This window comes from Panthera onca, chromosome B4 (genome assembly GCF_046562875.1).
Source record: "Panthera onca isolate mPanOnc1 chromosome B4, mPanOnc1 haplotype 2, whole genome shotgun sequence".
NCBI classification, from domain to species: Eukaryota; Metazoa; Chordata; class Mammalia; order Carnivora; family Felidae; genus Panthera; species Panthera onca.
Window position 1 is genome coordinate 34,868,667 of NC_138345.1, and position 17,605 is coordinate 34,886,271.

Genomic DNA, 17,605 nt, shown 5'->3' on the forward strand with positions numbered 1-17,605 from the left:
CGTTACTTTTCAGAAGGTAGCTTACTGAGTCACTACCATCTTAGTATGAATTAGTATATTGGAAACAGGATACTTTGGTCACATTAGTTTTGTATTGGTGCTGGGGGTGGTGCTGCAAGTGGGAAGAAGCTGGAAGGGAGATCCATGAGCAATAGAAGAAGGGATCCAGCAAAGGGAAATAGAGGTGTACAGAGATGTCAAGGATCAAGTCTGCCCCATCCAGTTTAGTCTGAGATCAATCTTGATTTAATCTACCTTAGAACCAGCTCTGGACTCACTGACCATTGTCATATAGACAAAGTCTGGTAATGCCACCAGCTGAGCCCCCTACACCAACACACCTGATTGGGAGTCAGGGACCCGGTTGTGGGTTGGCCTTGCTATTAAAAAGTGGTGAGAATGAGCACGTTGTTTCCTGCCTCTGGCCCTCTGTGTCCTCATCTGAAACACTGGTATATCCCCAGGCTCTGCTGCACAGTAAATACTCCATGCACATGTGCGGAATATGTGGAGACGGGCTTGGGCCGAAGGTCTGCAAAGTCGTGTCCACTCTAACATTCTTGGACGAATCCACTGTCTGCCTCCACCCCTCATCATGGCTCTTGAGGGGCATCAGCCCTGTCCTTCTTGTGCCCATTCTGGCCCCTTCTCTGTTATGTTTGGGGGCAGAGAAAGGCAGACCAAGAGGGCCACCCCATGGAGGCACTGTGGGTTGAAGGATGGAGAGAGGGTTGAAGCGTGTGTGTGGAGCTCTCTGACTCATCCTGGAGGGGGTGGATGTGCAGCACACTCTTTCTCTATGACTCAGGATGACTCCTTTCCCTGTCATTGCAGACCCTGAAACCAGAGCAGGAATCAAACTTGCTTTATTGTTTTTATGGGAAACCAGTAAGAGACAGTTATTTGTCCCGTGGGTCTGTGGTGGGAAGGTACCACTGGCTTCAGGAGACAGGGCAAGGAAGATTTGGGGCCAGCACCTAGAGGCTCCTGGGAGACATCCCTGGACACTCCCTGCAGTGGAGCCCCATCCCTCCCAGTCTTGTTACCACATTCTCCCTAGTGTCCCCCCCTTCCCATTTCCTTCTCAAGCTGCAAGTGTCAAGTGAGCAAGGGTAGTGGGGGCTGATTTACACTTTGCCCTTTTCTCCTGAGCCCTATTAATCAGGCGCATCAGTCAGGAGTATGCAGACCACTATCTGTCTGAGCATTCTCAGGGCAGTCTTGGCTCCCTTGGTCCAGCACTGGCAGCATCAATAGGCACAGAGAAGTTAGGCTGGGCAGCTCTGTGCCAGGTCACGGTGCTGGCAATGCACTGCATGAGGACCTGTGAGTGGCAGGGGCCCCTTGAGATGCCCAGGCAGTCTGGTCCAGGGATTTAGCCAACGAAAGTGCAGGAGTCGATTCTCTAATGGAAATGGATTTGAGATCCCAGTCTTGCCACCCATTAGCCATGTGATTTTGGGCAAACTATTCATCCTGTGTGAAGCTCGGTTTCCTCCTATGGAGACGAAGTGCTCTGAGGGGTTAATCTGACCATGTGCATAATGTCTTTAACATAGCCTGGCAAATACTCCTCCAAGAGAAGCCATCATTTCCCTCTTCCTCCTCCTCTTTTCCTGTCTCCACCTCACTCCTAATCAGCTAAGATCACAACTAGTACCATTGTTAATTAACTTGCTTTTCCTGTTCTGGTCATTTCTGTGGACTAGCACTTTGGCACCTAAACAAATCCTCCAGATTGTCTTCCCTCTGAGCCTCCCCAGAAGCCAGCCTTCTTTCCCCTCACACAATCTCTGTCCTGCTCCTTTCCCAGAAGGTCCCTTTAGGGACTTCTCTCCAGAGAGTTTCCACGTGAGATCTGCCAAAGCCAAGTGAGCCAGTTCCCACAGGTCTTGGGAGCTTTATGAGGAGCGCCCCTCTCGAATCTGCAAGGTGATGAAGGGAAATAAAAATGCCTCAAAGTATATCAGAAAAAGCCCAGTTCAGAATCGTGCAATGTTAGATCCCTCAGGTTGAGACCATCTCAACCTGCCCACCTCACCACATGCATTCGAGGAACCCCAGAGAATGGGGTTAGTTGCTCTAAGTCACAGGGATTAATAGTGCCAGAGCTGAAAAGAGGACCCAGGCTTCTTAATTCACTATTTGGGAATGTTTCTCCATATCCACAGTGCGAAGATCCAGGCCCCTTAGCACTTTCTGTGGTGGAACAGTCTTTAAAATGCAGATTGGAAAAGAAGAGTGTTGGGCAAGGCTGTTGTCCCAGGCACCCAAGTTGATTCCAGTCTGGGATGTTAGGGAGCAGTTTTTGACGCTCCAGGGTCTTCCATGAATAATCACAGGGGTTACCTCTTTAGGTTTCCCTCTGGAAAATATAATTTCAGACCCAAGAAATAAAGTAGTCCCAGAGGGATGCGCTGTTGCACTCTGCCCTCACAGGGCACACAGAGGAAGGGGCCTTAGGCAGAGAACAAGGTTAACTCATCAGGGAGGAGAGGGGCAATGGCCGGTGCCTAGGGAACTCAGCAGAACTCAGCGGAATTAGACAAAGTGGGGACTCACGATCTGCCTCTAGTAACATCTGGTGTTTGTTCACAGGCATCTCCCAGAGAGAACAGAAATTCAACCACAGAGTGGCTGTGAGCACAGGGGTTTTGCCCTCTTCATGCCGGAGGCCCAAGCTCAGTCCTCGTCTTTCCTTTGCCTTTCTCCCTCTCTTGGTGCTCTTCACCACTGTTACAGCTTTGAATGGCATCTACATGCTGACGACTCCACGTCCTGACCCCAGACAGTGTGCCCAACTGTCTACCTGACATCTCCACTGATGTCCTCACGGAGCTCCTGTCTTCCTCATGCAAGCATGCTTCACCTGCTGTCTTTCCCAGTTGATACTGACTCCATCCTCCCACTGCTGAGGCCCAGCCCCAGCTATCCTGGATGCCTCTTTCTCCCACACCCACACCCAGTCTGTCAGGAGACACTGTTCTATTTTCAAAACAGGTTGAGAATCTGACCATTTTTTTACCACTTCTATTGCTACTGCTTTGTCGCCAACTACCATCACCTTCTACTTGGATTACTGTGTTTACCTTCTAAGTGGTGTTTGGGCTTCCACTCTCGACTCCTATAGACAGCAAGGTGGTCCTTTGGAAATGCAAGTCAGATCATGGACAGCTCTTCTCAAAGGCACTGGTGTCTTCCCTTCTTGCTCAGTGTAAAAGCCAAAATCTGGTCCCTGTACAATCCTCTCTTTCTTCTCCTCTGCTCAGTCTGCACCAGCCACAGGGGCTGCTCCTCCTGCCTGAAAGCTCCTCTCCCAGGTATCTGCATGGGTAACTCTGCACCTCCTTCACATGTTTGCTTTCTTCAGATGTCCCCTCCTCAGTGAAGCCCATCTTTTTAAGACAGCACCTGCCTTCACTGTTCCCCAGCACCTCTGATCCCCCTCAGTTGGCACAGTTTTTTTCCAAAATACTTATCATTTGATACACTGTATGATGTTCCTATTTTCTGTACTTACAACACTGCTCATTGTCTGATAATTCCCCAACCCTAGAATGCCAGCTCAAGAGCAATGGGCTTTGTTTTGCCCACTGATGTATCCTAGGTGCCTAAAATAGTACCTGACACACAGAAGGTGAGACTATAAACACAGTGAAGTGAATGAATGATGGCTCCTGGGATTGGTGGAAAACCCATTTCCTGAGAGGATAAGGCACCATGGCCTGTGTAGTGAAGGCAAGGAGGAAAGAGACAGTATTTGTGGGGAGATGAATATAAATGTGGGGAGTATTTGACGGCATTTAGGATAAATACAGGATTCAGTGAGGGGACCAAGAGCTGATCTCTGTAGTTTTAAAAGAGTCAAAGATAATGAGTGACAGGTGAAAGCCCTTATGGATTCCTCTGAGGCTAAAAGTGTGGATTCCTGCCAAATAGAACATATGTCTGGGAAAGGATGTCTTGTGATGACGGTATGGCTAGAAAATTCCAGGAAGGCCTAGAGCAGCACCCAGGGAAACTGCCCTGGGTGCTGTGAACTTCCTCATGCCAGGGAGCGTCCAGACCCATAACCTGCCGACAACGTGAAGGCAGAACCGTGTGGTGGAGGGACCTACCTCTGAGACTACGCGTTATTGCTCATTGGTTTGTCATCCACAGCACTGAGCTCAGGGTCCTTCCAGGACCATGCTTGTGGAGGAGGCTTATGGAGGCCTGAGTTGTGGGCAGTGGTCAGTTACACGGTGCTTCCTTTCACCTGGCCGTAGCTGTCCAGCATGTTCCAGAGTCTAAGCATATCCAGGAAATAAGGGCCCTTGCAGTGTCTGTGGGTAGTAAGTTATACTTAGATATAACTGGTTGGAGATTGGGTCCTGCCAGCTACTCCAGTAGGGGTTTTGGAACAAATGTCATTTGCTTGGGTGCCATCGTCTCTCCCACTCAGTGGTGCTTTACAGTTACATAGAGTTTTAAAATAGATGCTCTTATTTCAGCCTCAAAACACACTGCAGTAAATATCATCATATTCCTTTGACAGATGAGGAAACTAAGTCTTTGGGCATTTTGGTAACGTCTATAGGCAGAGCTTTTGACTTCACATCTGGCCCTCTCTTCCTCTCCCACACTGCCTTTGGGCTTTGGGTGATGTTACATTTATTCTCTTTGTTCAGAAGCCATTAATTGTGTGGTGTGGGTCTCTGGACACCTTCTCTTGCTCTCGCTTATACACATTGTCCCCGTTTGATCTCCAGACAACCCTTCAGTTGTCATTTGTATGACTTTTAACAAATTCCTCAATCTGGAGGAGTGAGAAGAATCTCAGTGCAGGGTGAAGGGAGGCTGGAGGAGTCAGAGGTACATCAGGACTCTCAGGTGGGATGACACATAGTTCCTAGTTTAGAAAATGGGAAAAATCCTTGTGTGGTTATTTAAAATATAAATTACGGAATGTCAGGGATGCCCGGCTGGCTCAGTCAGGAGAATGTGCAACTCTTGATCTCAGGGTTGTGAGTTCAAGCCCCACGTGGGGTGTAGAGATTACTTAAGTAAATAAAAAAGATGACTTAAAAAATAGGAATAGATTACACGATGTAAGAGCTGAACAAATCCTGGCTAGGGGGTTATGTGAGATGTGTGTGTTTGTTCAAGGCACCTTGGAGTGAAGAGATAGGTGCTCTAGCCCAGGGCACAGTGAACTGGCTACACCAAGAGGCCGAAATCCAGCTGTATGGCTCTGAAAGGCACTTAAATCTCTCCATCAGCATCTTTATGGTCAGCAAATTGGGAGTGATAATTCTTGCCTGTGAAATTCACAGGGCAGTTATGAGTTACCTGAGATAAATGCATAGGTGAATCATAAGTAGAAAACCATCATCTAAACATAAGGGTCTGCATGATGATTTCATGCTCCTTTCTTGCCCTGCACACTCCTCTATCCCAATGTAGCCACTTTTTCTGTAGAAATTTTATACCCTAGCAAACTTATTTTGCTTTGTTTTTCATTTAAAAACACTTATAGTTTGGGAGAAAATGGCAGGTTGAGTGATGTAGGCCTTGCCAACAGTGAGAATCACAAAGGTACCCCCTGGGGCTGCAATGAGTCCTCCCTGCATCCAGGAGAGCTCTCAGTCTCTTGGCATAGATTCTTACAGAGCTGCATTACTGTGTTGAAGACAAACCCCTCTGAAGGCAGGGCTGCTCTTTCTTTTCTATTTCTCTCTCTCCCTGCTCCATCAGTTGAGAGCACCGTAAGGCACAGGCTCCAAACACAAAGGTGCTGGCCTTTAGACATGCATGGGTGACTCATGGACCTAATTAGCACCTGAGATTTGGGGCTCATCCAGCCTGAAAGTCCTAAAGTGTGCTCAGGAGTGGTGAGGGTGGTTGTGGGAGGTGTTGAGGGGAGGGGAGGCACAGAGTATGAGTAGGAAGATTGATTTTTTTTAATGATCTGATAATTTCATGGGAAAAGTCAAGGGAGAGTATGTACACACACACACACACACACACACACACACACACACACAACATGAGACAAAGACAACGCAGGGGGATCTCGGAGAAAGAAGGACCATCGAATCTGTAGCTATAGGGTGAGCAGGAAGGGTACAAGAGGTTGATGGGAGGGGAATGTAGGGAAAGTGTTAACAGGCTCCTTCCAACGTCCATCTGCTGGAAGGAAAGTAGATGGGCTTCTAGTCAGGGGAATCAGGCAGATATGATAACATGTCAGTTCAACTGATTGGGAGCAAAATATGGAGTGGAGCAAGGAGGGTAAGGATGGAGAAGGGAGATGGTGGCAGTTGGTAGGGTACTTTCAAACATCTTAGATCAAAACTCTACAGCGTCTGCTCCGTGCTGTTATTCAATGGTTCAGTGCATCAAAGGTTTGTGCAAACATTACCAAGTCTCTTAATTAAGGAAAAATAATAACAACAACAAAATTAAACGGACACATGTTAAAGACTAACCGCAAGAGGGCTTGCCTATAGATAAAGAGAGAAGGTTTAAACATGCCAGGTAACAAAAAGACATGTGCAGGAACTGGAAGGAACTGTATAGGAGGAGGCAACTTGGGAGAAGGTGGCAGGAGGCCCTGGGTGGGGGCAGGGGCTGGGGTTCTGTCTGAGGCTAGGGAGCCGGGGGCTGGGTTGTGATGGGGTCGGGAGTGGGAGAGAACCAGGCAGGTGCAAGAGTCAGTTCTCCAGGAAGGTTCATGTGGGAGTGAGACGCTCATCCAGAATCTGCTTCCACAGCCAGGGAAGGAAAGGCTGTGGAAGGAAAGACCCTGGGAAGAGCTCCCAGTGGATCACCCAACTGCTTGGTTCTTTGGCCACTCCAGAGAAGAGGGATCTGAGCAGGGGTCCTGACATGGTCGGTTCTCCTCTCCCAAAGGAGCCTGGGGGGACTGGGCTGCCTGCAGGGGCTGCTGATGTTAAAATGGCAATGGAGCCCTTCCCTTCAGTGTGAATGTAATGGGCTGGTCTCTGGGCTGACAAGGCAGGCAAAGTCCAAGCCTTAACTTTGGTGGTCCACCATGAGGGAGCTCCTTTCCAAGGTGCCATGGGAGTGGAAGGTGAGACAGGGAAAGGCAGCAGTCTGGAGGTGAAGGTGGGGGTGAGGAGAGGCTTGGGTCCCTGCCCCAGCAGTGGCCCAGAAGTTGTAAATACCCCTTTGCTCTGGCACTCTCTGTTTCCCATAGCTGCATCCTCCTATACAGTGTGAGTCATGCCAGGCTGATTGTAAAGGGAGAGAGAAAAGATGCAGCAATCGAAAAAGGAAAGGGGAGGCCTAACTCGTTCCAAAAGTTAAAAAAAATCAAAATAAAGCAATAGGAAAAAAATTCTTTAAACCAACTTAAACAAACAAATAAAATAAACAAAATGAAAATAAGGAGGTGGGGAGGAGAAAATAAAATGAAGGAAAGAAAATGAACCGGGGAACGACAAATGAGTGTTAGAACAGGCACGGACAGTCAGGTACAGACGCCATGTACTTACGTTTACCTCGGTGATTGCTATATCAACAATGCTACCCACAACAATCAAGGCGTCAAATGTATTCCATGCATCACAGAAATAGTGCTGCATGGGGCAGAAAAGCCGAGGAAAAGAGAGAGAGAGAAGAGAAAAAAAAAAACAAACCAACAACAAAGGAGAAAAACAAAACAAAAAGGAAGAGGAAAAAATGAAAAAAAAAAAAAAGCATGAAAGAAAGGAGAGAAGAGAAAAAAATGAGAAAAGAAAGAGGTTACGTGGGCATATTAAATACTCTCTTACCACTCTACAGTTCTGGCGGCTCAAACCTGGGCAACCTGGTTCTCACAGGGCGGAGAGGGCTGACAAAAGCTGGGTTAGTTCAAAGATTTCCCCTGTGCCTGCCCCTTCGCTCAGCTCCGGGCTCCTGGGCCCAGCACAGTGGGGCAGAGCTGGGACAAACAGAAAAAAAGGAGGAGAAGCTCCCACTTTTTTTCCCCCATAGACGACGGCAGGTTCAATAAAAAGCATGACTGGAGGGGGGTAAAAACAGGAAATTAAAAAACCAAAAAAATAAAAGGAGGTAAAGAGAGAGAGAGAGTGACAGAAAGGGAAACAGAGGAGGCAGAGGAGGAAGAAGGAGGCTTCCTGGGGAGGGCAGAGTCATACTCACATTAGTTTCACTGAGAATGACGTCAATTATGCTGCCAATTACGATGAGGAAGTCAAAAACATTCCAGGGATCACTAAAGTAACCCTACATAAGGGAGGGGCAGGCAGGATGGGGATTAAAAAGGAATATTAGACAGACAAGAACAGAGCAACATCACCATCAGAATCACCGTCCAGGCACCTGAGTGTTGCTGCTGGAGTTGTGAGGGCCCTTATCTGTGGCCAGGAGCCCAAGAGGGAAGCAGGTGGCTGGGAAGTGGCTGGTCCAACCTTCCTGCCCCACCCTCCCATGGTCACAAGGCCCCCCTTCCTCCAGGTCCATCCCACATAACCACCCTCCTGCACAAAGGCTCTTTCTGTTTCCCACGGGGGGTAGGAATAGACATGGGGGCAGGCAATGGGAGTTGCAATGGCACAGGGACATGGTTGGACTCAGTCCCTGCTCAGCGTTTCCTATGCCCCCAGTTCTTCTCCAGCAGAAGGGCCTGTCTGCAGGCAGGGAGGGACACAGATGGAGGCAGGAGGGACATAGGTGTGTGATCCCCTTGAGGTGATTGGACTGTGGTCCTGTGGATGATTTGGGAATTCCAAAGGCCCTGAAAACCACAGCAGTGTGGTCCAGAAGGGTGGCCAGGTCATCTGGGCTCAGCAGTGACTCATGTAAAGCTCAGCAATAACGAGAGGACTGCCTCATAAAAACAATACCTCTAATAAGCTGGACTCTATGCAGCTAGAATCAGGGTCACCCCTGTTCCAGCACTGGACATGCCCTGGTGTTTCCAGGGACAGCTCTGTTCTGGCACAGGTTTTACTAACTGAAAGGAGACAGAGTCCAGGTCAGTCTTCTAGTTCAGTAATGTCAGATAGAGCCCTAGACGGTGCTTTCAGGGGTATCTCCTATGCACCTCCCCCAGCTTCCTCTCCTAACGCCATCAGTTTGATATAGAGTCCCGTTGAAATGCAAATGCCACCCAAAGTGAATTAAATTATCAAAGCCTGAGAACTGGATTGATAGGGGTGGTCTGGGTAGAGGGAATGGGGATGCAGGCTTCACAAGAAGGGACTGGAGACAGTGGTGCCACAGAAGGGAGATTATGGCACAGAGTGGGAGGGCTAGTGTCCAGACTTCACCACTTCACCCTGTGTTCATGGATTTCATTGGTGTTCCATCATATTTGGAGAAGGGGAAGAGATGATTTTGAAAGACTATTTTGAGGTCTTGGATGATGAGTCAACCCAAGGATAGGCTGTCTCAGATATCCTAGAGAATTCCAGGAGTCCTGGGAGGGTGGACTCTTTACAGAGAAGACAGGTGTCTTGGGTCTGGACAACCTGCCTCTCTGAGAGGTGGAGGAGTCTAGAGAGCACTGCTTTGTGGTCACATGGGGTATATGTGCACAGTTCAGGCAACCCCAGGAACAGGATAGTCACATTACCCAGGGGTGGGAAGGAAAGGACCTAGTACTAAAGATATTTATCTTCTTAAAAAAAAGACATTACATTTGCTTCTTCAGTTTTTCAAGGAATGTTCTGCAAAGGGGACAAGACAGGGCTGGGCCACATTTGTTCAGCAGGACCAGAATTTTCCTATTCTCTGAGACACTAGCTGGGGCCTCGAGGTTGCTGGTGGCAACCTCTAGAGGTTGGGGAGTGGGTATGAAAGCATTAAGGGTCCTCTGAGAGTTTCCCAGACCTCTTTCCCCAGTTCTCTTGAAGGCTGCCAACTCTCCCTTTTAATATGTTACTCACAAGAGCCAAGAGTCTGTTCTTCCATCGTCCTGGCTCTATCCAGCTCCCTTAACTTCCCCACTTCCCGGCCATGCCCTCTTTCCAGAGGGATCGCAAGACATACTGTCCTAGGGCTGTTATTCTTAGTGTGGGAGGTCAGGTCACAGGGAAAGGGGCCTCTCAGTTCCCAGGCATTTCTGCCAAAAGAAAACAGAAACGCCAGTGCGGAGACTTTGGACAGCTAGACTGGAGAAGCAGAGGTTGGCCAGGGCGTGGGTTAGGTGAGGGTCAGCTGGAAAACATGGCTTTCTTGTTGGCTTCCCAGAATAGTTTCTGAATATATGAGAGCCTTTGAGGCAGAGGGAGACTGTTCTCTTCTATTTAAGTCACATGTTATGAGCAGGAAATAACTAATTCCCTCCCAGGTTCTTAGATATAATTCACAGGGCAAAGGGAGAAGATGGATTTTGAAAGAAGGGAGGTAAAGAGTGAAGACCCCAAATGATATAAATATGTATGTGTTTTAGACTTTGGAAAACACTGGGAGAGTCTCTCTAGGTGGAAATACCATCTCTTTGGGGAGAGATATTTCAGAAGGGAAGGAGAGGTGGGGTCGAGGAAGAAAAAGGAGAGAAACAGGAACCAGAGCAGAGTCCAGGAATATTCAGCATCTAGCCTAGAAAACGTGGTAACAAAACATTATTTGGGTGTGGGGGCAAGAGGAGAGATAGGAAGGGGGAAGGCTCAGCATTCAGGAAAGGAAGAGGAGTTGGAGCCTTCTCATTCACCAGAGACCTGAAACAAAATGGGTGAGCCGGCCTGGTCTGCAACGCCTCTGAGAGAGGAGAAAAGGGAAGGAAGGCAGAGAGTAGGGCAAAGGCCAGGATAAACACACAGGTTAGTCACCTGGTGAGCACCAGGGGAAGGACTGACACCTAAAGGGACCCTGCCAACTACCCGGTTGGGCAACACTCATTACCCTTTCTCTAGGATTTCTTTGTGTACATGCAGACAGAGGGAAAACACACGCCAGCCCATTCCTCCTTGACCATGGCCTTCTCCCAACCTTTCATGGCTGGCTTCCATTGGTTGGACTCTCTTGAGATGAATGCCTCATGCCTCATCCTTGCCATCACCAGGCTGTGCTACTGAGGCTTTTCATTGACTCCTCTGTCCCTGGCAAGATACCTGGTAGGCCCAGTGCCAGGGCCTCCACTGGGGGCAGAGACCGACCAGTTGCCTTATTGGTAAGGGCTCCCATGGACTCTTCCCGAGAAGATTTACACACAGCTAGAATGCATGGGTGAGGGAGCATGTTTGGGGTGGGTGGGTGGCAGGATCCCTTTAAGAGACAGATTTTCACCCTGACTCGTCCATACACCCACCTTCCCACTCCTCTATCCCACAAGCCCATCAATTCTCTAAGCTGGACCATGAAGACAGTTTCAGACCCAGTTTTCAGGTCTCTGTTTCCTTGGTCCACCTCCCCTCTGCCCTGCACCCCACCCCCCCCTGCCGCAACAGTCCTTCCTCCCACCTGTTCCAACCCATCCCCAGAAACAAGGTGATCTCCTCCATTTAGACACCTGGCCAAATCCCTATGTGGGCAGGGCCTGGAGGAATATTTTTTCCCCTGCACACTCTGGAGTGTAAGAGCTTAGTATTCTCTCTCTCTCTCTCTCTCTCTCTCTCTCTCTCTCTCACACACACACACACACACACACACACACACATACACACACACATACTGCTTAGCTCACCACCTTATTTGCTGGAAACCACAGGTAATACAGATTTTGCAGGTGTAATGGAAGAAGGAGGGTGGGAAAAATTGTAGACTTTTTCTCTTATCAAATCAGTTTAACCTGGAGCCAAGCTGTACCTGTGACTCCTTCCTTCCCTGGTGATGAAGTCCCAAAGGGTAGGGTAGAAGTCAAGGTTAGGAAGAGGGTTTTCCTTGCTCTCCTTGAAATGGCAAACCAAACCTCTTAATGTCCAGCTCCTCAGAGACAAGCAGGGTTGATCACCCAGAAGGGATGGTGTTTGGGGCTCTAGAAGGCTTTCCCTTGGCTTCCTTAAATCCTGCAGATGTAGTGGGTTTTCCCCTTTCAAATCCCAGGCTTTGGGGATTAGTTTGGAAGATGGGCCTCTCCTCTGGCCTTCCTGGGGCTGGTCTCATGTGTATCCACTCAGGCTGCCAAGCGGCCACCCCTGTGATGTTGCTTATACTCTTGGCATCACCTGTTTTCCTGAGTGCTGCTGGACCCCTGCTCACCGGCTGAGGTGGACTGACAACATGTAGACCAACCTGATTCTAGCTTTAGCAAATCATTGTTGGAAAGGAAAAGTTGCTGCAAAACACCACATTGTGCATTTTGAGTACACAAGAATTGTGGATTTCCTTCCCTTTTGGATAATCTGTGCCCTAATTCACCTCCATCAGTGAAGTTTCCAAGTCGAAAGAGCGCATGGTCTCTGGAGGTAGGTTGTTGGCTCAAATTCTACTTCTGACACTTTACTAGTCGGGTAATCTTGAGCAGATAAATTTACCTCTCTGCGCCTCAGTTTCCCCATGTGTAAAATGGGAAAACTATAGGGTGATAGTGGGGATTAAGTGAGGCAATGCTTGTAAAGCATTTAGACCTGTGCCTGGCCTAAAGTAAGCTCTAAATGAACATGGATGACTGTCAGGATTAACTTGAGCTCATCTACCTCTCTCCTCGTTAAGCAGGATTCACAAGTTCACTTTTGTGTGTGGGACTGAGTAGAAGGGAAGGCAAAGCGCAGGTGTGTGGAAGAAGTGGGGAAGAAGTAGAAGGTTCTAGGATAGTGAGCTTACCTGTTGTCTGCATCTAGGGCCTTTTCTGCCCACTTTGAGTCATGAGTGAGTACTTTGACTGTCTTTTGAGACTCTTGAAAGAAATCTGGCTAGTACCGTTTGGAGATTGATGACAGTTTGTGAGTTGTCATGGCTCAATTTTGTTCGAATCAAGGTCATGTAGACAGTTAACTGCCAGGTTCTTAGAAACCACTATCTGTGTTGGCGGAGACCCAGGCCCTTGTTCTTTTGCCTAGAAGGCTGGGAGGAGAGGATGGGCTGCCACGTGGGTCTGTTTTCTGCCTCTGATCCCGGAGAGCAGGGCTGCTACAGAGAGGTTATAGGCACGTGCGTTTGCCCTTGAATTCTAGATTCTTAGCTCCTTCCCTGCCCAGAGCCGAGGTCTCCTCTGTGATCTCAGAGGCAATAAAAGCTAACAGGTTGGTGGTGAGAAGGTATCACAAGAAAATCTGGGATTATGTTGTGTCTTCTTAGGGATTTTGAGGTAATGATGATTTTGCTGCCATCATTTTTTCCCCCTCTTCTCTATTCCTGCCTGCCCACCTTCAAATCTACTTCTGATGGTAAAGCAAAGAAACACAGAGGAGGTGATGAGGAAACTTTCCTGGCCCTGATGCGGAAGCTGACCTGGACTTTCAGTCTGTCCGGGGGTGTTTACTTCCAGAGACACTAGAGCCCCAGAGAGTGTTGCCAGGCACAGTGTCCACATGGGAGACCTGAGCCGAGATTAGCAGTGGAGGTGCTGGAATTGAGACAGAGAAAGGCCAGGGAAGGAAGAGTGTCAGAGGGAGGGAGAGCCCAGCTGGCAGGAGGCAGAGATGGCAGAGAAGCAAAAGAACTGCAGGAATCAGGTGAGAAGCAAAAGGTGAGAAGGGCATGGATGGGGAAGGTCATGAAAGGCAGATGGCAGAGGCAGAGGGAAGGATGAAAAGAGGTGTGAGAGAGGAAAAGCCATACGGATAGTGGGAAGCGGGGAAGAAGGAGAGAGGAAAGGAGAAAGAGGGGGAGTGGAGGGGAGCGTGAGAGGTGGCAGGCAGGATGCACAGTGCCCAGAGGTGGACTGCGGTCTCTAGCAGCTCTGCATCTCAGGGGGGAAGCTGGGAGTCCACACAAAGCTGGAGGAGGGGGTCAGGCCACCTGCTGGAGGCAGGACCTAAAATGGAAGGGAGAGGCCAACCATGGTTCATCCTCCCCCAGGGGAAGGGGTCCCTGAAAGAGAACGAGAGCCCCTGCTTGAGTGAGCAAGCATTTGAGAGAAGGTACATGAGGCAGGGAGCTGAGCAGAGGTGCTGGTGTGGTGGGGGGAGGTGCCCAGGTCCTTGGCAGCACTGGTCTCTCCTGGGTTTTGGGACATGGGACTGAGGCACGGGTGGGGGTGGGGGGAGAGCAAATGAGCCAGGGAGAGGCGCTGAATGCAGCTGGCAGCACCGCAGCCGTGGGGAGAGTCGATCTCACAGAGTATAAGGGAGCAAAATGGTAACTGACACCAAGCAGAGATAATATGAATTGTATTATGTTAGGATGTCATTTAGACATAACAGTAATCATGGAGATTAGTGGTGTCTAAAGGCGAAGTGGTAACTGGAGCACGCAGCTGCTCCAGGCACCTGGCAGCCTGGGAGGCAGTAAGGATTCTGCCTTCTTCTGTCAGCTCCTACCCTGTGGTGTGTTCATTCAGAGGCTCCTGGAGGCTCACACTGTACAGATAACTGGGGACAGTGGACACAAAGGGCAGGGGCCAGCAGGGGGCTGGGGTTAGGGACTGGGTCCTTGGCCCTGGGGAGAAGAGACCCAAGGTGGGTGGTGTGACAGGGCTGCCCTTGAAGTTGTTGGAGGAACTGGACACTTTGAACTGGAAATCTTCTCCATGTTTTTTTAAATTAAGTTTTTTTCATCCCCAGGAATGTTTCAAAGGCCTTCTTTCATTTATTTATCTTAGGAGCACACAATGAGCACTTACTAGGTGCCTTACTAGGTGCCACAAGATTGAATAGATCTGACACTTGCACTCTCCCCCCCGGGAGCAGATGAAAAACTGGGGGTTATTGACTAAGTTCCTTTTGGGGACCACAGAAAGCTCTTTCTGTGCCTCAGCATGCACCTGGGTGGGCTGCAGGATCCCAGTGGCTGCTTCCTGCTACTACTGAGCTGCTTTCTGCCCAGGTCTCCTCCAGGACTAGGGTGCTAGATGGATGTGTCCCCATGGCGGGGACAGGCCGGGCAGACACATTGCAATGTATGCAGGCAACCTGCAGTTCAAATAAACACCACAGACGTGCTCCGAAGGACAAGGGAAGGCAGAGAACAGGCAGTGTTGGGAGTGGGTGAACGAGGAGATTGAACTCGGACCTTGATAGCCCTCTGTGGCCTGCCTGCCTTGAGTCCTCTCTCCAACCCAGCTGGGAAGACACTGCAAACCCAGATCGGACAGGTCTCCTCCGTGTCCTTCCTGGCCTAGTGGGCTGACCCCTGCTTAGTGAAGGGGTAGGGGTGACCAAAGCGCAATTGTGAGAGGCAGCACCTGTGCCCACTTTAGTGCACGAAACATGAACTGAATGAGCTACTGCCCTGTTTCCAGAGATGAACCTTGAGTTGTGCAGGCAGGTTCCCATAGCCTCTGCCTCCTCCTCTGTCAAACAGGAGCAATCACTATGCAGCCCTCACAGGCTCTGTGAGGACAGCCTCAGTTCACACGAGACGTGTTCAGTGCCTACTGGTTGCAATGTTGCTGCGAGGACCCCTCTACTGCTGCGGTCTGAGCAGTCAGTAGGGTGGCCTTGCCCATGGCCTTCCTGCACTGCCCCATCTCCTATAGTAGCATCTGGGAGCACCAGCAGAGCCTCAGACCTGGTGGGGCAGGTCTGAGGATCCCTCTTCCCCTCCCAGACTCAGGGTGTTCTGGTTTCTTTCTCAGTGGCAGGGCTGGAGAAGCGAACCACGGCGTACTTTCCACAGGGCTTCTTTACACAGTGTGAATAATTTCCCACATTAAATAATTAAATGTAATAGCTAATACCACCCTTCCCACACAAAGGCTTTATGCAAGTCATGTAATTATTTTTTATCATTCATAGTGACTTTTAAGCTCTCAAGCACCAGGCAGGAAAGAAACCTGTCACAATGTTGCAACAATATGCAAATCCCCTGGTACTAGAGCCACGTTGGGGAGGCCCCTCCCTGACAAAGCCCATTTGTGGCTGTCTGCGTGCATTGTTTGGCATCAGGTACCCTGTGGACATCCCACAAATAAATAATAATCAGGCTGCTAAGAAACAGGCAGGAGCTACGCCCTACCCAGCGGGTACCTCTTGACTCTGCTGAAGTCTGCTGCCAGGGGCTCAGGGAGTTGTTACGTGGTCCCTCCTTGCTGCCTCCCTTCCTTCTCTTTCTGTTTCTACTCCTTTGAATGAGACTTACATATGTGGGGAGTTTCTGGGTTGAGGGGGTTCCCCTGCTGGTGGGAGACACTGGTTTCTTAATAATTTGGATAAACAGGTTTCAAATATTTCGAGAATTAAATAAGAGGCTGAATGAAGTCCTACCTTAGCCTAGGGCAGTAGTTCTCACTATGGGGTGTGCACTGTCCTCTAGGGTGTTTGGGAATCTGTGGGAGCACCCCTAAGATTCGGGGGGTGAAACTGGTATTTTGTAATGGGGGTGGGTAGACCAAGGATGCTAAATGTCCTGTTATGCATGGGACAGTTCTGCCTAATGAACTGTGGTGTGTCCTGTATGACTTTTGGGAGACATGTAGGGTGCCACATGCAAATAAGGACCGTCAGTTATAACTTATCTTAAGCTTTTATTCTAAGGTCTCATATCTCTGCTCTTTCCTTGACTTCTACTTTTTGTGTGGAATGAATGCTACTAAATACAGACTTTCCCCACTGCATTAAAATTCAGGGATTTTATATATATGTGTATATATATATGCATATAATATAAAATTTATGTACATAAATATTACATTACATTTAATATATAAATATTACCTTATGTGTATAGATGTGAATTTTGTGTACATAAAGATTTATGTTTCCTCTGATTTTTTTTTTTCTTTAAGAAGAATTAAGGAGGTATCACAAAGTGTTACAAAAAGAGAACTTTGGTTCAAAAAGGATAGAAGACAGCTAATCTAAAAGGATGTCTAAGTTTCTATACAACTTTTAAAAGAAAATATTGCTTACTCTTGGAGCTTTTACAGTTGAATTTTCCAGGTTGGTGAGGGAATAGAAAGTCGTTCAGTCCAAGAGTCATTCATACTTCTATATTTACACTGAACCTTGGCCATTAACCAGCCACTGAGGACGCTGCATCTCAGGGTTTACCCATGGTGTTCCTCAGGTAAGCATTCCCCAAGTGCTTTCACAGGATACACAGGTGAGATCTCCCTTGGGTGAAACTGTCCCTCACACTGCGGGACATCCAACATCGTTGGCCCCACCCACTCAACCCTCAATGTCAGTTTCACCTCCTTGGATCAGTGTGGGGCCCTGCAGATTCCCAAAAGTGTGTTCTGTGGGACAGTTCTGGGAGATGTTAATTAGCATATCAAAAAACCCCAATGAAACAAAAGAAACAAACCAAAAAACAAGGATCCAGTCCCCTAAAAATGTTGCAAGTGTTGATTCTCATAGCCTTTCCTGGGGCTTTAACCTGGGGCAGTCTTGGAGCACATCCTGCATCACAGGCTCTGAGTCCTACACGAAGAAACCTGTCTCATTACACTGAAGACAGCAGTTCCCTAGTTTAGGTGGCGATGTTAGGTCCTGCCGAATGCCACTCCAGATGGCAGCTCTGTAGGTATTAGCAGCCACTCCTTTGGCTTTCCATCTCTGCTTCCCTCTCTAGCTAGTTCTTGGGAGTGACCTGGGGAGGGTGAGAGTTGAAG

The 17,605-nt window shown here is 48.8% G+C and overlaps 1 protein-coding gene across 1 annotated transcript in view; it reads right to left on the reverse strand.

Moving 5' to 3' along the window:
* Positions 1-17,605, reverse strand: part of CACNA1C (calcium voltage-gated channel subunit alpha1 C) — a 664,490-nt gene that overhangs the window by 59,992 nt on the left and 586,893 nt on the right. Inside the window, exons 31-32 of the mRNA XM_081796086.1 lie at positions 8,149-8,232; positions 7,500-7,583 (exon numbers count right to left, since the gene is read on the reverse strand). Coding sequence (XP_081652212.1) covers positions 7,500-7,583; positions 8,149-8,232 — 168 coding nt within the window. The remainder of the gene's footprint in view (positions 1-7,499; positions 7,584-8,148; positions 8,233-17,605) is intronic.